General features: G+C 40.5%; 2 protein-coding genes and 1 long non-coding RNA gene across 7 annotated transcripts in view; all 3 read left to right on the top strand.

Moving 5' to 3' along the window:
• The window catches only part of LOC127644814 (gastrula zinc finger protein xLCGF3.1-like), a 126,455-nt gene extending 119,150 nt beyond the window's left edge, over positions 1 to 7,305 (top strand). The window contains exons 1-4 of one of the 4 annotated variants that reach the window (XM_052128208.1): positions 3,945 to 4,034; positions 4,287 to 4,380; positions 4,645 to 4,857; positions 5,128 to 7,305. In XM_052128208.1, the coding sequence (XP_051984168.1) occupies positions 4,761 to 4,857; positions 5,128 to 6,149 (1,119 nt within the window). In that variant the 5' untranslated portion in view covers positions 3,945 to 4,034; positions 4,287 to 4,380; positions 4,645 to 4,760 and the 3' untranslated portion in view covers positions 6,150 to 7,305. Of the gene's footprint in view, positions 1 to 3,933; positions 4,035 to 4,286; positions 4,381 to 4,561; positions 4,858 to 5,127 lie in introns of those variants that run through there. The other 3 variants (XM_052128206.1, XM_052128207.1, XM_052128209.1) reach the window with 3 other exon arrangements.
• The window catches only part of LOC127645727 (zinc finger protein 420-like), a 451,613-nt gene that overhangs the window by 132,865 nt on the left and 296,899 nt on the right, over positions 1 to 21,849 (top strand). The window lies entirely within an intron of this gene.
• On the top strand, positions 7,312 to 20,609 carry LOC127644828 (uncharacterized). Of its 2 annotated transcripts, XR_007970725.1 has the most exons (5): positions 7,312 to 10,105; positions 10,702 to 10,916; positions 11,198 to 12,579; positions 14,714 to 14,814; positions 18,686 to 20,609. It is a non-coding gene; the product is annotated as an uncharacterized LOC127644828 (long non-coding RNA). The 2 variants fall into 2 exon arrangements; XR_007970724.1 differs by lacking the exons at positions 14,714 to 14,814; positions 18,686 to 20,609 and having other exon boundaries at positions 11,198 to 12,708.

The following is a 21,849-nucleotide window of genomic DNA, read 5'->3' as shown; positions in this document are numbered from 1 at the left end:
ACCAAATGTCGTCTAATGGCCTCAGAGATTTGATCCGATTGAAATACAGATATAAAACTATTTTGTCAAGGAAGGTGGAGTTTTGGCTATTCAGGGAAAGACAGTTATACTTTGAGTCGGAGAACAATGCAGGAAAACTTCTTGCTAGATATATAAAACAGAGAGAGTCTTTATCTACCATTGCCTCAGTGAAATCTGCTGGTGGTGAAATATTTACCTCAGCCATTTGTATTAACAGTGCCTTTAAAGAATTTGATCATGATCTTTATAGTTCCACATCTTCTTCTACTGAAGAGGGTATTAGAAACTCTGTGGAACCACTAGAATTTCCTAAACTGACGGCCGCTGTTATCTCACTTGATGCTGAAAAGGTGTTTCATATGGTAGAATGGGATTATCTTTTTAGGATTTTGGAAATTTTCGGGTTCGGGTTCGGTGGGCTGGGGATCTCATCGCTGCTTTTTGCAGATGATGTTGTCTTCATGTCATCATCGGTCCATGACCTTCAGCTCTCACTGGATCGCTTGGCAGTCGAGTGTGAAGCAGCTGGGATGAGGATTAGCACCTCTAAATCTGAGGCCATGGTTCTCAGCAGGAAACCGATGGAGTGCGTACTCCAGGTAGGGAAGGAGGTATTGCCCCCAAGTGAAGGAGTTCAAGTACCTCGGGGTCTTGTTCACGAGTGAGGGGTCAATGGAATGGGAGGTTGGCCGGAGAATCGGGGCAGCGGGGGCGGTATTGCATTCGCTCTATCGCACCGTTGTTGCGAAAAGAGAGCTGAGCCGAAAGGCAAAGCTCTCGATCTACCGGTCAATATTTTTTCCTACCCTCACCTATGGTCATGAAGGCTGGGTCATGACTGAAAGAACTAGGTCACGAGTACAAGCGGCCGAAATGGGCTTCCTCAGAAGGGTGGCGGGCTTCTCCCTTAGAGATAGGGTGAGGAGCTCAGTTATCCGTGAGTAGAGCCGCTGCTCCTTTGCGTCGAAAGGAGTCAGTTGAGGTGGTTTGGGCATCTGGTAAGGATGCCCCCTGGCCGCCTCCCTAGGGAGGTGTTTCAGGCACGTGCAGCTGGGAGGAGGCCTCGGGGAAGACCCAGGATTAGGTGGAGAGATTACATCTCCACACTGGCCTTGGAACGCCTCGGGGTCCCCCAGTCAGAGCTGGTTAATGTGGCTCGGGATAGGGAAGTTTGGGGCCCCCTGCTGGAGCAGCTGCCCCCGTGACCCGACTTCGGATAAGCGGTTGAAGATGGATGGATGGATGGATGGACGGGTTCGGGAATAATTTTATTGGGTGGATTAAGTTACTTTATAGACACCCGGTAACAGCGGTTCAAACGGATGGATTAATTTTAGATTATTTTACTCTGGATGCCCTATTTACCCCTTATTGTTCTGTCTGGCCCTGGAACCATTAGCAGCTGTGATAAGAATGGAAGATGATTTTCCAAGGGTGGTGGCGGGAGGTGTGGCGCATAAGCTTTTGCTGTACATAGATGGCATTTTATTATTTGTCTGCGACCCTACAAGATCCACAGAATTATTCATCCCGTTCTCAGGATATAATAAATAGTCACACATTATACATACATTTCTGCATATACATGGTGAAATTATTTATTTTTCACATATCCCAGTTAAGCTGGGGTCAGAGTGCAGGGTCAGCCATGATACAGCACCCCTGGAGCAGATAGGGTCAAGGGCCTTGCTCAAGGGCCCAATAGTGGTGTCTTGGTGGTGTTGGGGCTTGAACCCCTGACCTTCTGCTCAGTAACCCAGAGCCTTAACCGCTGAGCCACCACTGCCCTGATGATATAGAGTCAATTGGTCTGCCCGGTAACATCTTTTCAGCCAGGTGTTTTCCAGTGGCCCAAACAGGACATTAAGTATTTGAGTATTTTATTCCCAGAAAATTTGTGTGATTTATTTAGAGTTCAGTTTGACCCTTTTGAGGTTTTCGAGCTATGTGAGATGGTGGGCTTCATTACATTTATATATGACTGGGAAGGTTAATGTAATTAAAAGGAAACTACCTGCTAAAATCACTCCCTATATTCCCTATAAATTAATGTAAGGGATAAATGCATTAAAAAGTGGGTCCTAGCCAGTGTTATGATCGACAGACATTCAAGAGTGGTGCACAGAGATGGGGAGGGTATACATATATATATATATATATATATTTTATATTGGCATATATATATATATATATTAACTTAATTAAATTTTTTGGGTAAAAATATTTGTTGAGGGTCAGGGTGGGGTTGGGAATTGGGAGGGGGAAAGGGAATAATGGGGGTTATAGTTGATTCTATGAATATATGTTTTGCTTTTTGCTGCACATCAAGAAGGAAAATGTTGTGACTTAACCTGATTGGTTTTATACTCACCAAGGTTGGCAGGCTCTATGGGGCAACCAGATCAAGCTGGAGGAAGAGGGCAGAGAGTGCTGGTGTGACAACACCTAGCGAATTGCTGGATTTGGTGTTGGGTGGTTGGGTGGTTGCACTTGAAATCTACCATTTGATTGACTTTTTACTTTTCCTGATGTCATATATTTTTTATATTGATATTTTACATCCAGTTATTGTCATCGACAAGTTAACTATCTTAACTGACTATCTAGCTCTCAGTTACAGCATTCATTTGCATTAATTTGCAAGCCAGTCACTAATAGGCTATTTGTAAAAAAAATGTTTTACTCTAAATGGCAGAAACGTGCTCTGTGTTTAATGTGTGTTCATGTTTATTCTGTTGGTTCATGTTTTCTTGTCTTTAATTCTGAAAAGTCTAGTTCCTGGTTCTTGTCATGTGATTTCATGTTTCCCTCCATGTTCATGTGTCTTGTTTTCATTGGTTCATTGTTTGATTATTTTGTTATTAGTTCTAGTTTGTCAATGGTTTTAGGTATTAGTCTTGTTATCTTGTTTATTTAATAAATCTGACTAGTGTTCTTCACTCCTTCGTCATTGTCTTCGTCATTGTCTTCGTCATTGCCGGCAGCAGCAACTTCGTTACAGAATACTTGACCAATACTTGACTCGTCCGTCCCATAGCCAGTGCTGCCAGCCTCGTCCATTCCAGAGCCAGCGTTGCCAGCCTCGTCCATCCCAGAGCCTGCATTGCCAACTTTGGCCTCCCGGAGGAGGAGGAAAAAGGCTTTTGTTTCTAAGTCCCTGCCCATGTACATGACCACAGAGGTCTTTTCCAAGTCATTCAAGATTCTTAGTTTCGAGCCTCCCACGGCTCTGCCTTCCACGACTTTGCCCCCATCATGGCCGCCAAGCCTGATTTCCATGTCGCAGCCAGGCCAGAGTCCGCTCCAGGACATGTTGCAGCCAAGCCCCAGACTGCTTCATGCCATGTCGCAGCGTCTGCTCCCGCCTCTGCTCCACAGGGGACCTCCATCCCTACTGTTCCAACTTGGTCCTCAGCCCCAATGGCTCTGCCCCTCGAGCCTCTCATGGCTCCACCCCCACCACAGGCTGCACCTTGATCCCATGCTCCACGCCCTGTCATGCCTGTCATTGTTTGTCTTGTTACCCATGTCTGTGTATATAAGCCTTCATGTTTGCCATTGTCTCTTGTCAAGTATTGTTTGTAAGTGTAACTTTGTTTAAACCATGCCAAGTCTAGTTTATGTCAAGCCACATTTATGTTTAGCCATGTTTTAGTCATGTTCATTTTTATGTCTAGTTTAGTTCTCATTTATAGTTAGGGTTTTGGTTTCACATTTATTTAATAAAACTGCACTTGGGTTCTTCACTCCTTCATCTTCGTCACTGCCAGCAGCAGCAACTTCTTTACAATGTGAAAGAGCCTTGAGTTACTGTATCAAGCCTGTAAATGTTTTTCTTTTTCTCTTGGGTGCAATACTCATCCATGCCACCATAGGGCAATAAACAGGGAGTATTTCACAGAGCTGTCTAGAAAGAAGAGTGAAGAAGACGCACAAGGAAGTATTGATGTATGTTGATTTTGTCAATCCATCTAAAGTCCGGATTGAGGAAAGTTCTTTTGTTCAGCCCTTATGTAAGTTGATAGTTTAAAATGTTGATACTAGTATTAGTACCTTTTTTGTATTGTTTAATCTCTGTTTTTCCAGATCTTGAGTAATTGTCCTGTATAAATGTTTGTTAGATGCAGGATTGTTTGAAACCGCTTTTGATGTTTGTTAAATTGAATTATGTTGTTGCTTTTTTTTTGAGTATGACTGGCCAGTTGGAGACTTTTATTCTTGAGGTTTAATTGAATTATACTAATTTTCATCTTCTCCATCAACAGATTTAAAGCCTGCCTGCATTCATGTATCCACTTTAAATGAGCCATTTGAGACTGGACTATTGTTGAATGCCAAATTCTGTTTCTTGATTGTGATGTAATCTTCAATACATCAATTTTGTGGATTCATGTTTTTGTTGCAAATTATAATCACTTAATTTCTAAAGGACTGTGTGTTTTATAATGAATGTTGAATAATCCCTTCTTTAATCCATGTAATTGTTGAGAGTATTTTAGATGCCATAAAGATGATTATAGCCTAGCTTTGGTTATACAAGGTTAACAGGGTGATGGCATTTCCTACAACAATGGGATATTGTATAAATTAAGGAATCTGGGCCTTTTTTTTTTTTTTTGCCAGATCTTCTCCATACCACACGGCGATCCTGATTCACCTCTGCAGTGAGAAAAGGTGGTTTATAAAGAGGAACAACGCCCAGTGTAACCACTGACGTTTACTGACATACTATAACAAAAATGAAATGTGTTAAAGAAGAGTTTAAAGAGGAGAGTGAAGACATCAGTATTACAGAATCATGCAGAATGAAACACGAAGATACTGAAGAACAAAGAGGTTGGTGTTCATTCTTGATTCTCAATCTTCATAATGATACAGTTAACAAAGCTGCATACAGTTCACCAGATCTTGCAGCTGTAATTATAAAATCAGAGAAGCAGTAAAATTACAGTTAAACAAACAAATAATACCAGAATCAACATATGACAGAGAGGATGATCTTCAGCCAGTCAGAGATCACATTAAGTAGATTCTTGTCCTTTGTTTAAATAGTGGTTCAGTTGTATTTCTTTTTTCACATGTGTCTCAATTTACTATTCATTTTAGACTTGACTGAAGTAAAAGAAGAAAGTCAAGAACTGAATGACATGGAGGAGAAACACCATGATCATAAATGTGATCGATTCATGACTGGTGAAGAACCTTTAAGTGGCTCAAAGACTGAAATTCATTTTTCAACGAAAAGAACTCGAGGAGCAAGAGCCAAAAATTCTTTCACCTGCCATAAGTGTGGAAAGAGTTTGGCACATAAAGCAGATCTTCAGCGTCACATGATAATTCACACTGGAGAGAAGCCTTTCCCATGTTCTCAGTGTGGCAAGAGTTTTGCACATAAAGCAAATCTTCTGCGTCATATGAGAATTCACACCGGAGAGAAACCCTTCACCTGCTCTCAGTGTGGCAAGAGTTTTGCACATAAAGCAAATCTTAAGCGTCACATGAAAATTCACACTGGAGAAAAGCCATACCACTGTACTTCATGTGGGAAGAGTTTCAGCCTATCAAGCAGTCTCAAAATGCATCTGCACTATCACTCTGGATTGAAACCATTTAACTGTGATCAGTGCAGCAAGAAATTTACGCTGGCATCACATCTAAAGTTACACCTGGCAAATCATTCTAATGAGAAACCTCACGTGTGTTCATTTTGTGGAAAGAGTTTTGTTACATCATCAATCCTGAAAACACATGTAAGAGTGCATACTGGAGAGAAGCCATACCTCTGTACTTCATGTGGGAAGAGTTTCAGCCAATCAAGCCATCTGAAAATTCATCTGCACTATCACTCTGGATTGAAGCCATTTAACTGTGATCAGTGCAGCAAGAAATTTAGGCTGGCATCACAGCTAAAGTTACACCTGGCAAATCATTCTAATGAGAAACCTCACGTGTGTTCGAATTGTGGAAAGAGTTTCGTTACATCATCAATCCTGAAAACACATGTAAGAGTGCATACTGGAGAGAAGCCATACCTCTGTACTTCATGTGGGAAGAGTTTCAGCCACTCAAGTAATCTAAGGACTCATTTAAAAAAGCGTTGTCCAAAACTGTCATATGAGCAATGTTAACTTCAGGGCCAAAATGTATTAAATGTAATCAAATGTCAGTCAGTTCACTAGATCTGGTTGCTATCGACTGAAATTAATGCAATCATTAGAAAATAGAAACTGAACAAGTGAGAGGACAGAAGTGCGTAAGTTGAGGCTCAGATTTTGAAATACTTTGTTTTAATTGATAATGAGCTCTTGTGTTACATGACAGCAAGAAGAGCCTTTCTTCAGGAGCGAAGTGCGTAATTACTGTTGTGGACTCTCTGCTATGTACAGTGCCTTATAAAAGTATTCAGACCCCTGACCAATTCTCTCATATTACTGAATTACAAATGGTACACTGAAAATTCATCCTGATTGATACTTTATTTTAAAACACTGAAATTCTAAATCAATTATTGTACGTCGTTATTGTTTATTTTTGTGGGAAATATTTGTATGAAATTCAACCCCCACACGGTAACATTTGATCGAGCCTTCTTTTGCTGCAATAACTGTTTTAAGTCTTCTGGGGTACATATGTAGCAGCTTTTCACACAGTGACAAAGTGTTTTTGGCCCATTCTTCTCGGCAGATTTTCTTCAGGTTGGTTGGGGGACACTTTTGGACTGCAATTTTCAAATAGTGCCACATTCTCAATTGGATTGAGATCAGGACTTTGACTAGGTCACTGTAGGACATTTATATTTTTGTTCATGAGCCACTCCAATGCTGATTTGGCATTGTGCTTGGGATTATTGACCCGCTGAAAGGTGAATTTCCTCCCAAGCTTCAGTTTTTTAGCGGACTGAGGCAGGTTCTCTTGCAGTATTTCCCTATATTTTGCTTCATCCATTCTTCCTTCAATTCTAACAAGATGCACAGTCCCTGCTGATGAGAAGCATCCCCACAGCATGATGCCGCCGCCACCATACACCATCCTGTAGGGATGGTATGTCTTGAGGCATAGGAAGTGTTAGGTTTGCACCACACAGAGCACTTTGAGTTTTGGCCAAAAAGCTCTATCTTGGTCACATTTGACCACAAAACCTTCTCCCACATCTGGCAAACTGGCAGCCATGCTTTCAGATGGTACTTTTTGAGTAATGTTGCCACCCTCCTACACAGGCCAGCGATATGCAGTGCTCTTGATATGGTTGACTGGTGCACCATTACTCCACTCCCAGCCACTGAACCCCCCTTCATTTGGAATGGTAAATGTTCCAGATTACACTTCAATAAGTTACATAGGCCGATTGACAACGTTGGGCTAGGCCAAGATTTTGTTTTATTATTATGCATTCAGTCTCAGGCATTTGGCTCATTTGTTGCTTCCACCTGAGAGAGCCCCTCCCTTGTTTTCTATTGAACAGGAAGCTTTTTCCCCTATTTCGCCATTGCAAAGCCTTTCTATCAAACTAACCGGAGAAGTTAAGTTACACCACGCTATCTCACATTTGCATGTGATATTGACAAAAGTTTCTACAGTGTTTAATGAGTGTTTGGCGAATTGGGCACTCACATTTGATTATGTCACAGACTCATATTTTAGGTGACGGGCGGTCATTAATATAAGGGATAAATGCATAATAAATTGGGTCCTAGCCAGTGTTATGATCGACAGACATTCAAGAGTGGTGCACAGAGATGGGCAGGGTAGCGGCATTCAAGGGGATGTCATGTAGAAGGCTAGGCAACTTCGATGGGAAAGGGAATAATGGGGATTATATTTGATTCTATGAATATATGTTTTGTTTTCTGTTTCAAGTATGTGAATCAATAAAAAGTGTTAATCTAAAAAATCAAAGCAAACGATGATAGAAATATTTTCCATTTCAGCTGTGTCACGGAAAACTAAATTCAGCAACTTTTTGCACCGAATATTTCAACCACTCACTCAAGTTATACCATGATGCTACAAATGACCGTTGCTAATTGTTGCACATCAAGAAGGAAAATGTAGTGACTTCACCTGATTGGTTTTATACTCACCAAGGTTGGCAGGCTCTCTGGGGCGACCATATCAAGCTGGAGGAAGAGGACAGAGAGTCAGGTGCTGGTGTGACAACACCTAGCGAGTTGCTGGATTTGATGTTGGGTGGTTGTACTAGCAATCTACCATTTGATTGACTTTTTACTTTTCCTGATGTCATATATTTTTTATATTGATATTTTACATCCAGTTATTGTCATCGACAAGTTAACTATCTTAACTCACTATCTAGCTCTCAGTTACAGCATTCATTTGCATGCCAGTCATTAATAGGCTATTTGTAAAAAATGTTTTACTCTAAATGGCAGAAACGTGCTCTGTGTTTAATGTGTGTTCATGTTTATTCTGTTGGTTCATGTTTTCTTGTCTTTAATTCTGAAAAGTCTAGTTCCTGGTTCTTGTCATGTGATTTCATGTTTCCCTCCATGTTCATTGTCTTGTTTTCATTGGTTCATTGTTTGATTACTTTGTTATTAGTTCTAGTTTGTCAATGGTTTTAGGTTATTAGTCTTATCTTGTTTATAGTTCTGTCTGTTCATTGGTTGTCTTGTTACCCATGTCTGTGTATATAAGCCCTCATGTTTGCCACGGTCTCTTGTCAAGGATTGTTTGTAAGTGTAACTTTATTGTTTTGTTTAAACAATGCCAGGTCTAGTTTATGTCAAGCCATGTTTATGTTTAGCCATGTTTTAGTCATGTTTATATCTAGTTATTTCTCATTTATAGTTAGGGTTTTGGTTTCACGTTTATTTAATAAATCTGCACTAGTGTTCTTCACTCCTTTGTCATCTTCTTCGTCATTGCTGGCAGCAGCAACTTCGTTACAGAATACTTGACCACCATAATGAAACCAGCAGTACAGCTCCTCCACCTATGTCAGAGGAATTGTCCCCTGGAGGATTATGTGGAGGACTTCTGCAATCTGGCATACCAGGTGGATTTTAATGAGGTGGCTCTCAAGGACCGTAAGAGCCAATCCCCACTTTGATGCCTGTCGGTCGCAGTTCCCTCAGCCTGGCTCGTTATATTGACTTTGCCCTGCGGATTACTGATTTAGGTTCACTGTGGGGGAGGCGGAAGACCACGTCATGGTTGACGAGCCAGCGTTGCCAACTTTGGCCTGGAGGAGGGCATTTGTTTCAAAGTCCCTGCCCATGTAAAGGACCACAGAGGTCGTTTCCAAATCCCTGCCCATGTTCACGACCACTGAGGTCTTTTCCAAGTCATTCAGGACTCTTAGTTTCGAGCCTTCCATGGCTCTACCTTCCACAACTTTGCGCCACATCATGGCCGCCCGATTTCCATGTTGCGGCCATGCCAGAGTCAGCTCCAGTCCAGGCCTTGTCACAAGCAAGCCTCTGCTAATTGGTCCTGGCCCACCTCTGCTCCACAGTGGACCTCCATCCCTACTGTTGCACCTTGGACCTCAGCCCCAATGGCTCCACCCCTCGGGCCTCTCATGGCCCCACCCCCCACAGGCTCTGCCTTGATCCCATGCTCCATGCCTTGTCATGCCTGTCATTGGTTGTATTGTTACCCATGTCTGTGTATATAAGCCCTCATGTTTTCCATTGTCTCTTGTCAAGTATTGTTTGTGAGTAACTTTGTTTAAACCATGCCAAGTCTAGTTTGTCAAGCCACGTTTATGTTTAGCCATGTTTTAGTCATGTTCATTTTTATGTCTAGTTTAGTTCTCATTTATAGTTAGGGTTTTGGTTTCACATTTATTTAATAAAACTGTGCTTGGGTTCTTCACTCCTTCATCTTTGTCATTGCCAGCAGCAGCAACTTCGTTACAATGTGAAAGAGCCTGTAAATGTTTTTCTTTTTCTCTTGGGTGCAATACTCATCCATGCCACCATAGGGCAATAAACAGGGAGTATTTCACAGAGTTGTCTAGAAAGAAGAGCGAAGAAGATGCACAAGCAAGTATTGTTGTATGTTGATTTTGTCAATCCATCTAAAGTTCTGATTGAGGAAAGTTCTTTTGTTCAGCCCTTATGTAAGTTGATAGTTTAAAATGTTGATATTAGTACATTTTAATCTCTGTTTTTCCAGATTTTGAGTAACTGTGCTGTATAATGGAAGTGTTTGTTTGATGCAGGATTGTTTGAAACCGCTTTTGATGTTTGTTAAATTGAATTATGTTGTTGCTTTTTTGTGTATGACTGGCCAGTTGGAGGCTTTTATTCTTGAGGTTTAATTGAATTACGGTATACTAATTTTCATCTTCTCCATCAACTGATTTAAAGCCTGCCTGCATTCATGTATCCACTTTAAATGAGCCATTTGAGACTGAACTATTGTTGAATGCCAAATTCTGTTTCTTGATTGTGATGTACTCTTCAATACATACATTTTGTGGATTCATGTATTTGTTGCAAATTATAATCACTTAATTTCTAAAGAACTGTGTGTGCATGTGTAATAATACTATTTTTATAATGAATGTTGAATAATCCCTCCTTTAATCCATGTAATTGTTGAGAGTATTTTAGATGCCATGAAGATGATTTTAGCTTAGCTTTGGTTATACATGGTTAACAGGGTGATAAATTAAGGAATCTAGGCCTTTTTTTTTTTTTTTTTTTTTGGCAGATTTTCTCCATACCACACGGCGATCCTGATTCACCCCTGCAGTGAAAAAAAAGGTGGTTTATAAAGAGGAACAACACCCAGTGTAACCACTGAAGTTTACTGACATACTATTACAAAAATGAAATGTGTTAAAGAAGAGTTTAAAGAGGAGAGTGAAGACATCAGTATTACAGAATCATGCAGAATGAAACATGAAGATACTGAAGAACAAAGAGGTTGGTGTTCATTCTTGATTCTCAATCTTCATAATGATAAACAGTTAACAAAGCTGCATACAGTTCATCAGATCTTGCAGCTGTAATTATAAAATCAGAGAAGCAGTAAAATTACAGTTAAACAAACAAATAATACCAGAATCAACATATGACAGAGAAGATGATCTTAAGCCAGTCGAAGATCACATTAAGTAGATTCTTGTCCTTTGCTTACTGGCATTAAATAGTGGTTCAATTGTATTTCTTTTTTCACATGTGTCTCAATTTACTATTCATTTTAGACTTGAAGTAAAAGAAGAAAGTCAAGAACTGAATGACATGGAGAAACACCATGATCATAAATGTGATCGATTCATGACTGGTGAAGAACCTTTAAGTGGCTCAAAGACTGAAATTCATTTTTCACTGAAAAGAACTCGAGGAGCAAGAGCCAAAAATTCTTTCACCTGCTCTCAGTGTGGCAAGACTTCTGCACATAAAGCAAATCTTCTGCATCACATGAAAATTCACACTGGAGAAAAGCCATACCACTGTACTTCATGTGGGAAGAGTTTCAGCCAATCAAGCAATCTCAAAATTCATCTGCACTATCATTCTGGATTGAAACCATTTAATTGTGATCAGTGCAGCAAGAAATTTACACTGGCATCACAGCTAAAGTTACACCTGGCAAATCATTCTAATGAGAAACCTCACGTGTGTTCGTTTTGTGGAAAGAGTTTCAATACATTAACACACCTGAAAACACATGTAAGAGTACATACTGGGGAGAAGCCATACCTCTGTACTTCATGTGGGAAGAATTTCAGCCACTCAAGTAATCTAAGGACTCATTTAAAAAAGCGTTGTCCAAAACTGTCATATGAGCAATGTTAACTCTTCAGCTTTCTAACGGACGCCTGAAGGTTTTGTGCCAAAACTGCCTGGTATTTGGAATGGTTCATAATTCCCTCCACCCTGAATAAGGCCCCAGTTCCAGCTGAAGAACAGCCCCAAAGCATGATGCTACCACCACCATGCTTCACTGTGGGTATGGTGTTCTTTGGGTGATGTGCAGTGTTGTTTTTGCTCCAAACATACCTTTTGGAATTATGGCCAAAAAGTTCAACCTTGGTTTCATCAGACCAGAACACATTTTCCCACATGCTTTTGGGAGACTTGATGTTTGTTTTTGCAAACTTCAGCCAGGCTTGGATGTTTTTCTTTGTAAGAAAAGGCTTCTGTCTTGCCACCCTACCCCATAGCCCATATGAAGAATACGGGAGATGTAGCACACAGCCAGTACTTGCCAGAAATTCCTGCAGTTCCTTTAATGTTTCTGTAGGCCTCTTGGAAGCCTCCCTGACCGGTTTTCTTCTTGTCTTTTCATCAATTGTGGAGGGATGTCCAGTTCTTGGTAATGTCTCTGTTGTGCCATATTTTCTCCACTTGATGATGACTGTCTTCACTGTGTTCCAGGATATGTTTGCTAATGCTTTGGAAATTCTTTTGTACCCTTCTCCTAACTGATATCTTTCAACAATGAGATCCCTCTGATGCTTTGGAAACTCTCTGTGGACGATGGCTTTTGCTCTGAGATGCAACTAAGAAAATGTCAGGAAAATCCTTCTAGAACAGCTGAACTTTATTTGTGATTAATCAGAGTCACTTTAAATGATGGCAGGTGTGTAATGACTTCTATTTAACATGAGTTTGAATGTGATTGGTTAATTCTGAACACAGCCACATCCCCAGTTATAAGAGGGTGTGCACACTTATGCAACCAGGTTATTGTGAGTATTTTTTGTATTTTTCCCCCTCAAATATTTCAGTTTGTTTTTCAATTGAATTATTCACATTAAAGGTGGGAAATGTTCTGACATGATTTATCTTTATCTCATTCTTTTACATCACAAGAACCTGGCATTTTAACAGGGGTGTGTAGACTTTTTATATCCACTGTATGTATCAGCTTTTCACAAAGTGACAAAGTGTTTTGGCCCATTCTTCTTGGCAGATTTTCTTCAGGTTGGTTGGAAGACACGTTTGGACTGCAATTTTCAAATAGTGCCACATATTCTCAATTGGATTGACTCACTCCAATGCTGATTTGGCATTGTGCTTGGGATTATTGACCCGCTGAAAGGTGAATTTCCTCCCAAGCTTTTTTTTGAGTAATGTTGCCACCCTCCCATACAGGCCAGCGATATGCACTTTTCTTGATATGGTTGACTGGTGCACCATTACTCCACTCCCAGCCACTGAACTCTGTAGCTCCTTCAAAGTGATTTTTGGCCTCTCTGAGGCTTCTCTCACAAGTCTCCTTTTTGTTAGAGCGCTTGCGAGTTTTGAGGGATGGCATTTTCTTGGCAGTGCCTGGGTGGTGTGGCGTAGCTTCCACTTCCTGATTATTGATCCAACTGTGCTCACTGGGATATCCAAACATTTGGATATTATTTTGTACCCTTTTCCTATTCTATGCATTTTTATTACATTACCTCTAACTTCTGTGGAATGCTATTTGGTCTTCATTTTCCTTCAGATGCACAGCCTGACCAATGATCTTCTTCTTGTTAATGGCCATTCATCCTTTAAGAGTATTACCGCCACCTACTGTATAGCTTACATGGGTGATGCATCTGTATTTTTATTATTTTATTATTCACACACTCACATATATATACTACCCTATATACATATATTGCACATATACATACATGAGGATGTAATACCCCACCCACCCCAGAGGATCAGAGCCCACGATTCAGCTGGCACTGCGTGTTCAGCTCCTCCAGCTTCCACGCTGGGCTCCTCAACCACTAGGATGGGCAGAAGCACCACAATCCCCATACATTATTTCCTGTGCTCTAGTCCTGTATTCTTTAAAAAGGTTAAAACAGCCCTATATGTCTGAGAATCTCTCAAACCCTTTCCTAAGAGGTCTGTGACATTTATTAGTCAATCCTTTGTTATTAAAAAGACTACTGCATTGAACATCATATTTGTTACATTTAAAGAATACATGCTCTACAGTTTCTAAAACATCACATTCATCACACATACCATTTTCATGCTTCCCCATTATTTCAAGTGTTGAATTTTCAATCCTGTGTGTCCCAGTCTTAATCTAGAAATCATTACTTCTTCCTTTCTATACCTTCCATAAAAATTTTATTTTCCTACTCATTTTGCAATATTATAATACCATCTCCCTGTGCTACTATTTTCCCATCTTTGTTGCCATAAATATACTAGTTTCTTTTTAATCACTGATTTTACCTCACTTCTCCCCAGGGGTACTTTAATATCCACCAAGTTTTTCTTTAATGCTTTTTTGGCTAACTTATCAGCTATTTCATTACCTGCTATCCCAATGTGTGCCGGTATCCAACAAAAGTATACTGTTATACACTCTGCTTTCAATCTGTACAATAATGTATAGATTTCCATCAGGAAATCTTCTCTGTCAGTTCTTGTATACATTATACTTTTAAGAGCTGATGATGAATCTGAACAAATTACAGTCCTAATTGGTTTAGTCTGTTCAATCCATTGTAGCCCTACTATTATAGCAATTCATTCTGTTGAATATACAGACAATTTATCAGTTATTCTAAGACTTATTTTGGTTTTAAAACTCGGAATATATACTCATATACCAACAATTTGATTAAATGGGTCTTGAGATCCATCTGTAAACATCTGTATAAAAGAGTAAACATTTTCTCTCATAAACACATTGATTTTATTACTATTATTATACCCTTCTTCTGCTTTTTCCCGGGCCTCTAATAATCTCATTTCAACAATATGTTCAGGAAAGTTCCATACAGGCACCCCATGTAGTGGCAGATTAGGGCAGATGACTTCACTTTCCAGACAACTATCCTTGACCCACTGTTCATACTTCCATCCAAAGGTATTTCCTCCATTATTTTTATATTCACAGCAATCTTTTAAAACTGTGCGTGAGCGATGATTGTTGTCACTTCCTTCCAAGTTAACCCAATACATAAGAGTTAGTTTTTCCCTTCTTAAATCTAATGGCATCTCCCCCATTTCAATCCTGATGGCATCTAAAGGGGTTGATCTTATTGCTCCACAACAGTAAGTGCTTTAGACTGTAAATTATCCAATTTATTCAGTTCTGATTTAGATGCAGCCCCATACACTGCACACCCTTAGTCTATACTAGAACCTATTAAAGCTTGATATACATGTAACAGTGAACTCTTGCTGGCTCCCCATTCATACTTGGCTATTGAATACAATTTATTATGCCTTTACATTTGTTTTCAATTTTCTTAATATGTCTCTTCCATGTTCATTTCTCATCAAATATTAATCCTAGATACTTGAATTCTGTCACTCTTTCTAGTGGTTGATCATATAATTTCAGAATAATTTGTTTCATTTTCTTTGTAAAATCATATACTGAGTCTTTGGTACTGAAAGTTTTAATCCCCAATTTATTGACCATTCTTCAACTTCACTTATTGTTTCTTGTATTCCTTTAACTACATTTCTTAAATTCCTACCTCTTTTCCATACTGCTCCATCATCAGCATATAATGCCTTTCCAATATTTGGATTAACTATTTCATATACAGTCCCTGACAAAAGTCTTGTCGCTTGTGTACAAATTGACCTGAAGTGCTGCTGAAATCAAGATTTTTTTTACAAGAAATGGCTCATTTTAATCCCAACAGCTTTTGTAATAATGTTTCAGTGCAAAACGAAACTGTTAAACAGTATTCTAAAATTCACAGCTTGGTAAAGCCCATTGAGTCAATTTTTGCAAAGACATAAGTGTTGTCGCCTTGTCATATGAGCTTCACCTGTGACTAATAATGGATCAATTAGGTCTCAGGTGTGTATAAAAACAACCCAGTACACTAGACCTTCACATCAACGGCAACTAGACCTCTGCAAACATGCCTAAGATTCACCCTGAGACTAAAGTTTTGATTATCAAGAGGCTGAAGACCAGATCCACTGCTGATGTGGCAGACACCTTCAATGTGTCTCAGCGTCAAGTACAGAGGATAAAAAAAGCACCTGAAGACACTGGAGACATTTTTGACAAGCCCAGGTCAGGCAGACCCCGCAAGGCAACTGCTCGAGAGGACCGTTTGTTGGCTCGAAAATCCAAGGCCAGCCCATTTTCCACTGCACAGAGCTCCACGAGACCTGGTCACCTGAAGTCCCTGTGTCAACCAGAACAGTTTGTCGGATTCTGTCTCGAAATGGCCTCCATGGTCGAATCAGTGCCCAGAAGCCAGCACTAAACAAAAGACAATTGAAAAACCGTGTGGCATTTGCCAAGGCCCACAGCCTGCTAAAAGGATGGACGCTGGAAAAGTGGAAGAAGGTGGATTTTTCAGATGAATCTTCTGTTGAATTACATCACAGTCGCCGCAAATATTGCAGGAGACCTACTGGAGCCCGCATGGATCCGAGATTCACCCAGAAAACAGTGAAGTTTGGTGGCGGAAAAATCATGGTCTCGGGTTACATCCAGTATGGGGGTGTGCGAGAGATCTGCAGGGTGGAAGGCAACATCAATAGTCTAAAATACCAAGAAATCTTAGCTACCTCTTATATTCCCAACCATAAAAGAGGCCAAATTCTGCAGCAGGATGGTGCTCCATCGAATACTTCCATCTCCACATCAAAGTTCCTCAAGGCGAAGAAGATCAAGATGCTCCAGGATTGACCAGCCCAGTCACCAGACATGAACATCATTGAGCATATGTGGGGTAGGATGAAAGAGGAAGCATGGAAGACGAAACCAAAGAATATCAATGAACTCTGGGAGGCATGTAAGACTGCTTTCTTTGCTATTCCTTATGACTTCATCAATAAATTGTATGAATCCTTGCCAAACCGCATGGATGCAGTCCTTCAAGCTCATGGAAGTCATACAAGATATTAAATTTGGATCTCACAGCACCACTACTTAATTTGCTGACATATTTTTGTATTTGCAGTAAATTTGTCCAATTTCTGTATAGGCGACAAAACTTTTGTCTTGCTAAAATTTGACCTTTCTGTCTTGTTTAAATGATAAATCTTTTTTCAGTGAAACTAATTTATTTCAGTGCATTAATCATCATTTGGGAGGGTTTTAGCTTTTCATATGAGCTATTTCTAACACCAATTGATTAATTAAAAGTCAGGTTAATAGCAGGTGTTTCTACAAAATAGATAAGCGACAAGACTTTTGTCAGCGACTGTATATCATTAATCATTAAATGAAATAAAATTGGACTGATGACACTTCCTTGTGGAGTCCCATTCATAATATCATACGGTACTGACATTTCTTCCCCTATTCTTACCTGGAATGTACGTTCAAATAGGAAATCTACTATCCAATTATACATTCTCCCTCCTATTCCAATTTAATTTAATTAAAAGTCCTTCCCTCCATAAAGTGTCGTATGCTTTTTCAATATCAAAGAAAACTTCAACAAGATATTCTTTCATTAGAAGTGCTTTCTTTGCATCATTTTCAAATAAGATCAGAGCATCCATTGTGTTAACTATTGGTATCACTATTGCATTTTTCCAATCTTTGGGTAAAGTACTTTCATTCCATATGATTATATAAATTAAATAGTGCTTTAATGGTAAGTTCTCTGGTAAGTTTAACATACTGTAACTGATCATGTCTGTTCATGGTGTTATATTCTTAGAATTGTTAATAGCTATTTTTAACTCAAAAGAATTCAAATCTTCATTCGTATTGCTATCAGCTCCTTGTTTTTTCATACGGACATTCTTATATATATTTTGCTTATTTCTTGTCGTCTTTTTAAAAACTTAAAATCCAAGTTTTCAGTACTGTGGATTTTAGCTTATTTGTAATGGCCATTTTCCCTTTCTCTTCTATTACAGGGATCTGCTTATAGTTATTAATACCATTCATTTTCCTAATCATTCTCCAAACCACATGCATTTCAGTCTCTCTCCCAATTGTACTGCCGAACTCTTCTTAAATTTCAAAATGCCTTATTTCTTTCTTTAATTGCCACTGTGCAATTTTCTGACCACCATGGTACACTTTTCTTTCCATTATCTCTTATTAAAGGAATCGACTGTTTTGCAGCAAAGATAATTCCTTCTACTATTTTATTATATTTTTCCTCAACACTTCCTTCCAATTTCATATTATTGAAGTTTTCTTCACACAACATGTAAAATTCCTTCCATTTTGCCCGTTTAAATCTCCACCTTTACACATTGATTAATATTTTGCTATTTTACTGCATTTTGGATTTCACATATTACTGATGAATGATCACTGCCCATATTATCTTCATGCACTGTCCAAGTACATTTACCAGCTAATGTTTGTGAATGCTGACCTCTTGTTATATCCATTCTTGTTGGTTTCCCACCATTCAAACAAACCAGTGAATGCTCTTCTATAAATTCATCTATTATTTCACCGTTATTATCAGTGTTTTTACTACCCCATAAACCATTATTTGCATTAAAATCCCCACACATAATAATTTTTCCCTGTGTGTCACCCATCACCTCTTTTAGAAAAGTATTACTTATTTCTTTACATGGATTATACAAATGTATAATTCTTTTAAAATCTTATGGACTTCTTCCGCTGAAATTCCTGTTAACTTTAGGAATTTATTTGCACATCCTACAATTATTTTTAACTTGTCTGACTTCCTTTCTACTTTTTGTACCATTTACCACTGCACAAATAAATGCCACAAAATCTATTTTGTGCATCACTAACAGAACATCTGATTCATTTCTTGCAGGATTTACATTATTCTGGATGGAAGATTCCACATTGATTCCTTGCACATTTATTCTCTTTGTTCTGCTTTGCCGTTTTGTGGTCCGTTCTGCATAGCTCGCCGGCTCATTTTTGCTTATTGCGGCCCATTTCACGGCCGACCAACTGGCCCGCTCGGTTCTCCCGCTGACCAGTACGCCCCAAAGGGCGTCGGCCCACCCGTAAAATGCCCGGTATTTCAGATTGCCAGTCCAGTCCTGTCAGAGACCCCAGTTATTGAACTAATTTAAATTCACCAAGAAAACGCTTAGACCTAAATGAGTCCTTTTATTACTTTCTGCTATCAAAGCAACTGCAAGCTTTTTTCTCTCTTCCAAATACAGGTTTTCAATGTTTATTGTGCACACTGTCATGTCTAGATGTGGTTTTGTTCATGTTTTGTTTTCATGTCTTTTATTTTGAAATTATAGTTCCTGTTTCATGTCATGTGCTTATAAATTGAAACAAAAGACACAAACACACGCATGCTGGTCAGCTGGCCGTAAACAAACTCTCTCTCTCTCGTCGAACCATCGTCACCGGCCGCCTTTATCCCTCGCACGCCTCATCAGGCCGATTGGGGACCGGGGGCGCGATATTCCGACCCGGCCCTGCCCTACTCCGCTCCACACTCCTCCCGGCGTTATCTCAGGCCGGGGTGCCACCGGCATGACGTACATCCCCCCCCATCCCTGGGGCGGGGTGTATCTTGCATCACGTGTGGTCATCCCCGCCTTCCTTGCCCTGGGAGGAGACAGGAGGGGAAGACAACAACAAAGAAAACTAAATGAAAAGGCCAACATGGTGCGACAGAGAGGAGAGAGAGAGAAAAAGCTTACTCACCGGTTCTCTGATGTACCGTCGCGTGGTACTCGAACACTCCTCCAAACTCAGGCAGACGAAAGCCGCTCCAACCCCGGGTGAACCAGAGTCAAACCTTTGACCCCCAGCGGGCAGAACGCCCCTCCACTTTTCTGGCAGCAAATTGGGACACTCCTCTGCCCCTGGCAGCGGCCCTACCGCTCCGGGCGGTCGGGGAATTTCTTCCCTCATCCCCTCGCGGACGGCGGTCTCCCTCGACCCCTCCGCGTCTCTGGGGATGGCAGGGCACTCCTCCGCCCCCGGCAGCGGCTCCCTCGCTCCAGGCGGTCGGGGTATCCAGTCCCGACTTGCCCCGCGGATGACGGCCGTTCCCCACATCCGGGCGGTCGGGCTACTCCGTCACCCGGCAGATGGCAGCGGCGCACCCCTGGGTGGACGGCAGTGTCGAGGACTCTGCGACAGGCATCCCTCCTCCTTCCCAGGTTTCGGCACCAATGTAACACAGTTAAAGTATGGGCAAGGAGGAGGCGAGAACCGGCTTGTCACCATAAATAATAATTTAATGAGAACTTAAACCAAAAGCACAAACATAAACAAACACACACACGACGGACATGCCCGTAATTCTCTCTCTCTCTCGAATCATCGTCACCGGCCGCCTTTATCCCTCGCGCGCCTCATCAGGCCGATTGGGGACCGGCGCGCAATATTCCGACCCGGCCCCGCCCCCCTCCGCTCCACATATTGTTATCTTGTTTATAGTTGTGTCTGTTTATTGGTTTTCTTGTTATTGTTTTACCCTATGTCTGTGTATTTAAGCCAACATGTTTGCCATTGTCTCTTGACAAGTATGGTTAATGTACCACTGTTGTATTTTTCAAGTCAAGCTATAGTCAAGTCAAGGTTAAGTCAAGTCAAGTCATGTTATGTCAAGTCTAGTTCATGTTTATGTTCATGTTTTTAGTTAGGGTTTTTGGAGTACATGTTTGGTAAATAAACTGAACTTGGATTCTTCATCTTCATGTAATTGTCTTCATCATTTCCAGTGCTAGCACATTGTTACACACACCTCCCCACTTGTTTTATGGACAAGTTCTTGAAAAGGAAAAATATCAATGAAGTTTATCCTATGTGGGATAGTGGTGTGCTGTAATATTTTTTAGTTGTAAAAAGTGTGCCATGGCAGAAAAAAGATTGGGAAACGCTGTGGCTGTCTCGTTTGGAAGGCTGCGTCCTGTAGAGGTTGCTTTTGTCGGCCGCATACGTCATCGAGGCGGAGGTCTCATTTCAGATAAGCGAGTAGGACACTTTGAATGCGACCTTCTTTCATGTGAATTTGGAGGATGCTTGAAGCGTATCACAATCAGTGTTGGGAGTAACGCATTACAAAAGTAATGCAATTACAATAATGTATTGCTTTTTGCAATAACGCATTACTAAAACAATTTTGGTAATATTATACCCGTTACAATCTCAGTAATGCATTTCGTAACGTAAACATTTCGGCACAAGAGAAAAAAATCTGTGCGTAAAAGAGTAACGTTATTTCCTGTTGCCGTAATCCGATGTTTGAGATGATTACTGCAGAGACTGATTCTACGTTTGCGAGATGGACATACTCCCATTATTTTCAGTTCGTCAGGGACAAGGATAAGAACATTATAGTCAAGTGAAATCTATGTGCTACACCGAGGGAACTCTGTACATCGAGAAATAGCACTAGTAACTTAGACGCCATAGATGCGCAGCCCATACACTTAATCTAATTGCGAACAATGAGGTTGATGAATGGCTAGCATGTAATCCAGAATCGAGGGCTGTTTATCGTAGTGCCACAGCCAAATGTTCAGCGCTATGGACAAAGGCCAGCCGCTCCACATTCGCATCAGAGTGCCTAGAAGTCAGTGATAGAAAGTTGATTGTCCTCACTGTAACACGGTGGAACTCATTCTATGGCGTCATAGAATGAGTTCCACCGTGTTACAGTGAGGACAATGTCCAGTGCAACTGGGAAAGGCTTCATATTGGAACAGTATTCCTTGAGAAACTGGTATTCCCGAGCCTATGCTCGGATCACAGAAATGCCCCTCACTGACATCAATAACCTCTGCACACAGCTTCAGATTAAATTTATGAAGGACAGGGAATACCAGTTTCTCAAGGAATACTGTTCCAATATGAAGCCTTTCACAGTTGCACTGGACATCCTACAGGGTGAGGACACTTGTTTTTATGGAACGCTTCAACCAACGCTAGAAGTTCTAATGGCCAAAATCTTAGCAACGAAAAATGGTCTATCGCAAATGACCACTGGGCTGCCTGAGG

The sequence above is a fragment of the Xyrauchen texanus genome, chromosome 6, assembly GCF_025860055.1.
Source record: "Xyrauchen texanus isolate HMW12.3.18 chromosome 6, RBS_HiC_50CHRs, whole genome shotgun sequence".
NCBI lineage: Eukaryota > Metazoa > Chordata > Actinopteri > Cypriniformes > Catostomidae > Xyrauchen > Xyrauchen texanus.
Note: the sequence above shows the minus strand (reverse complement) of the source record. Positions and strands in the feature narration are given on the sequence as shown.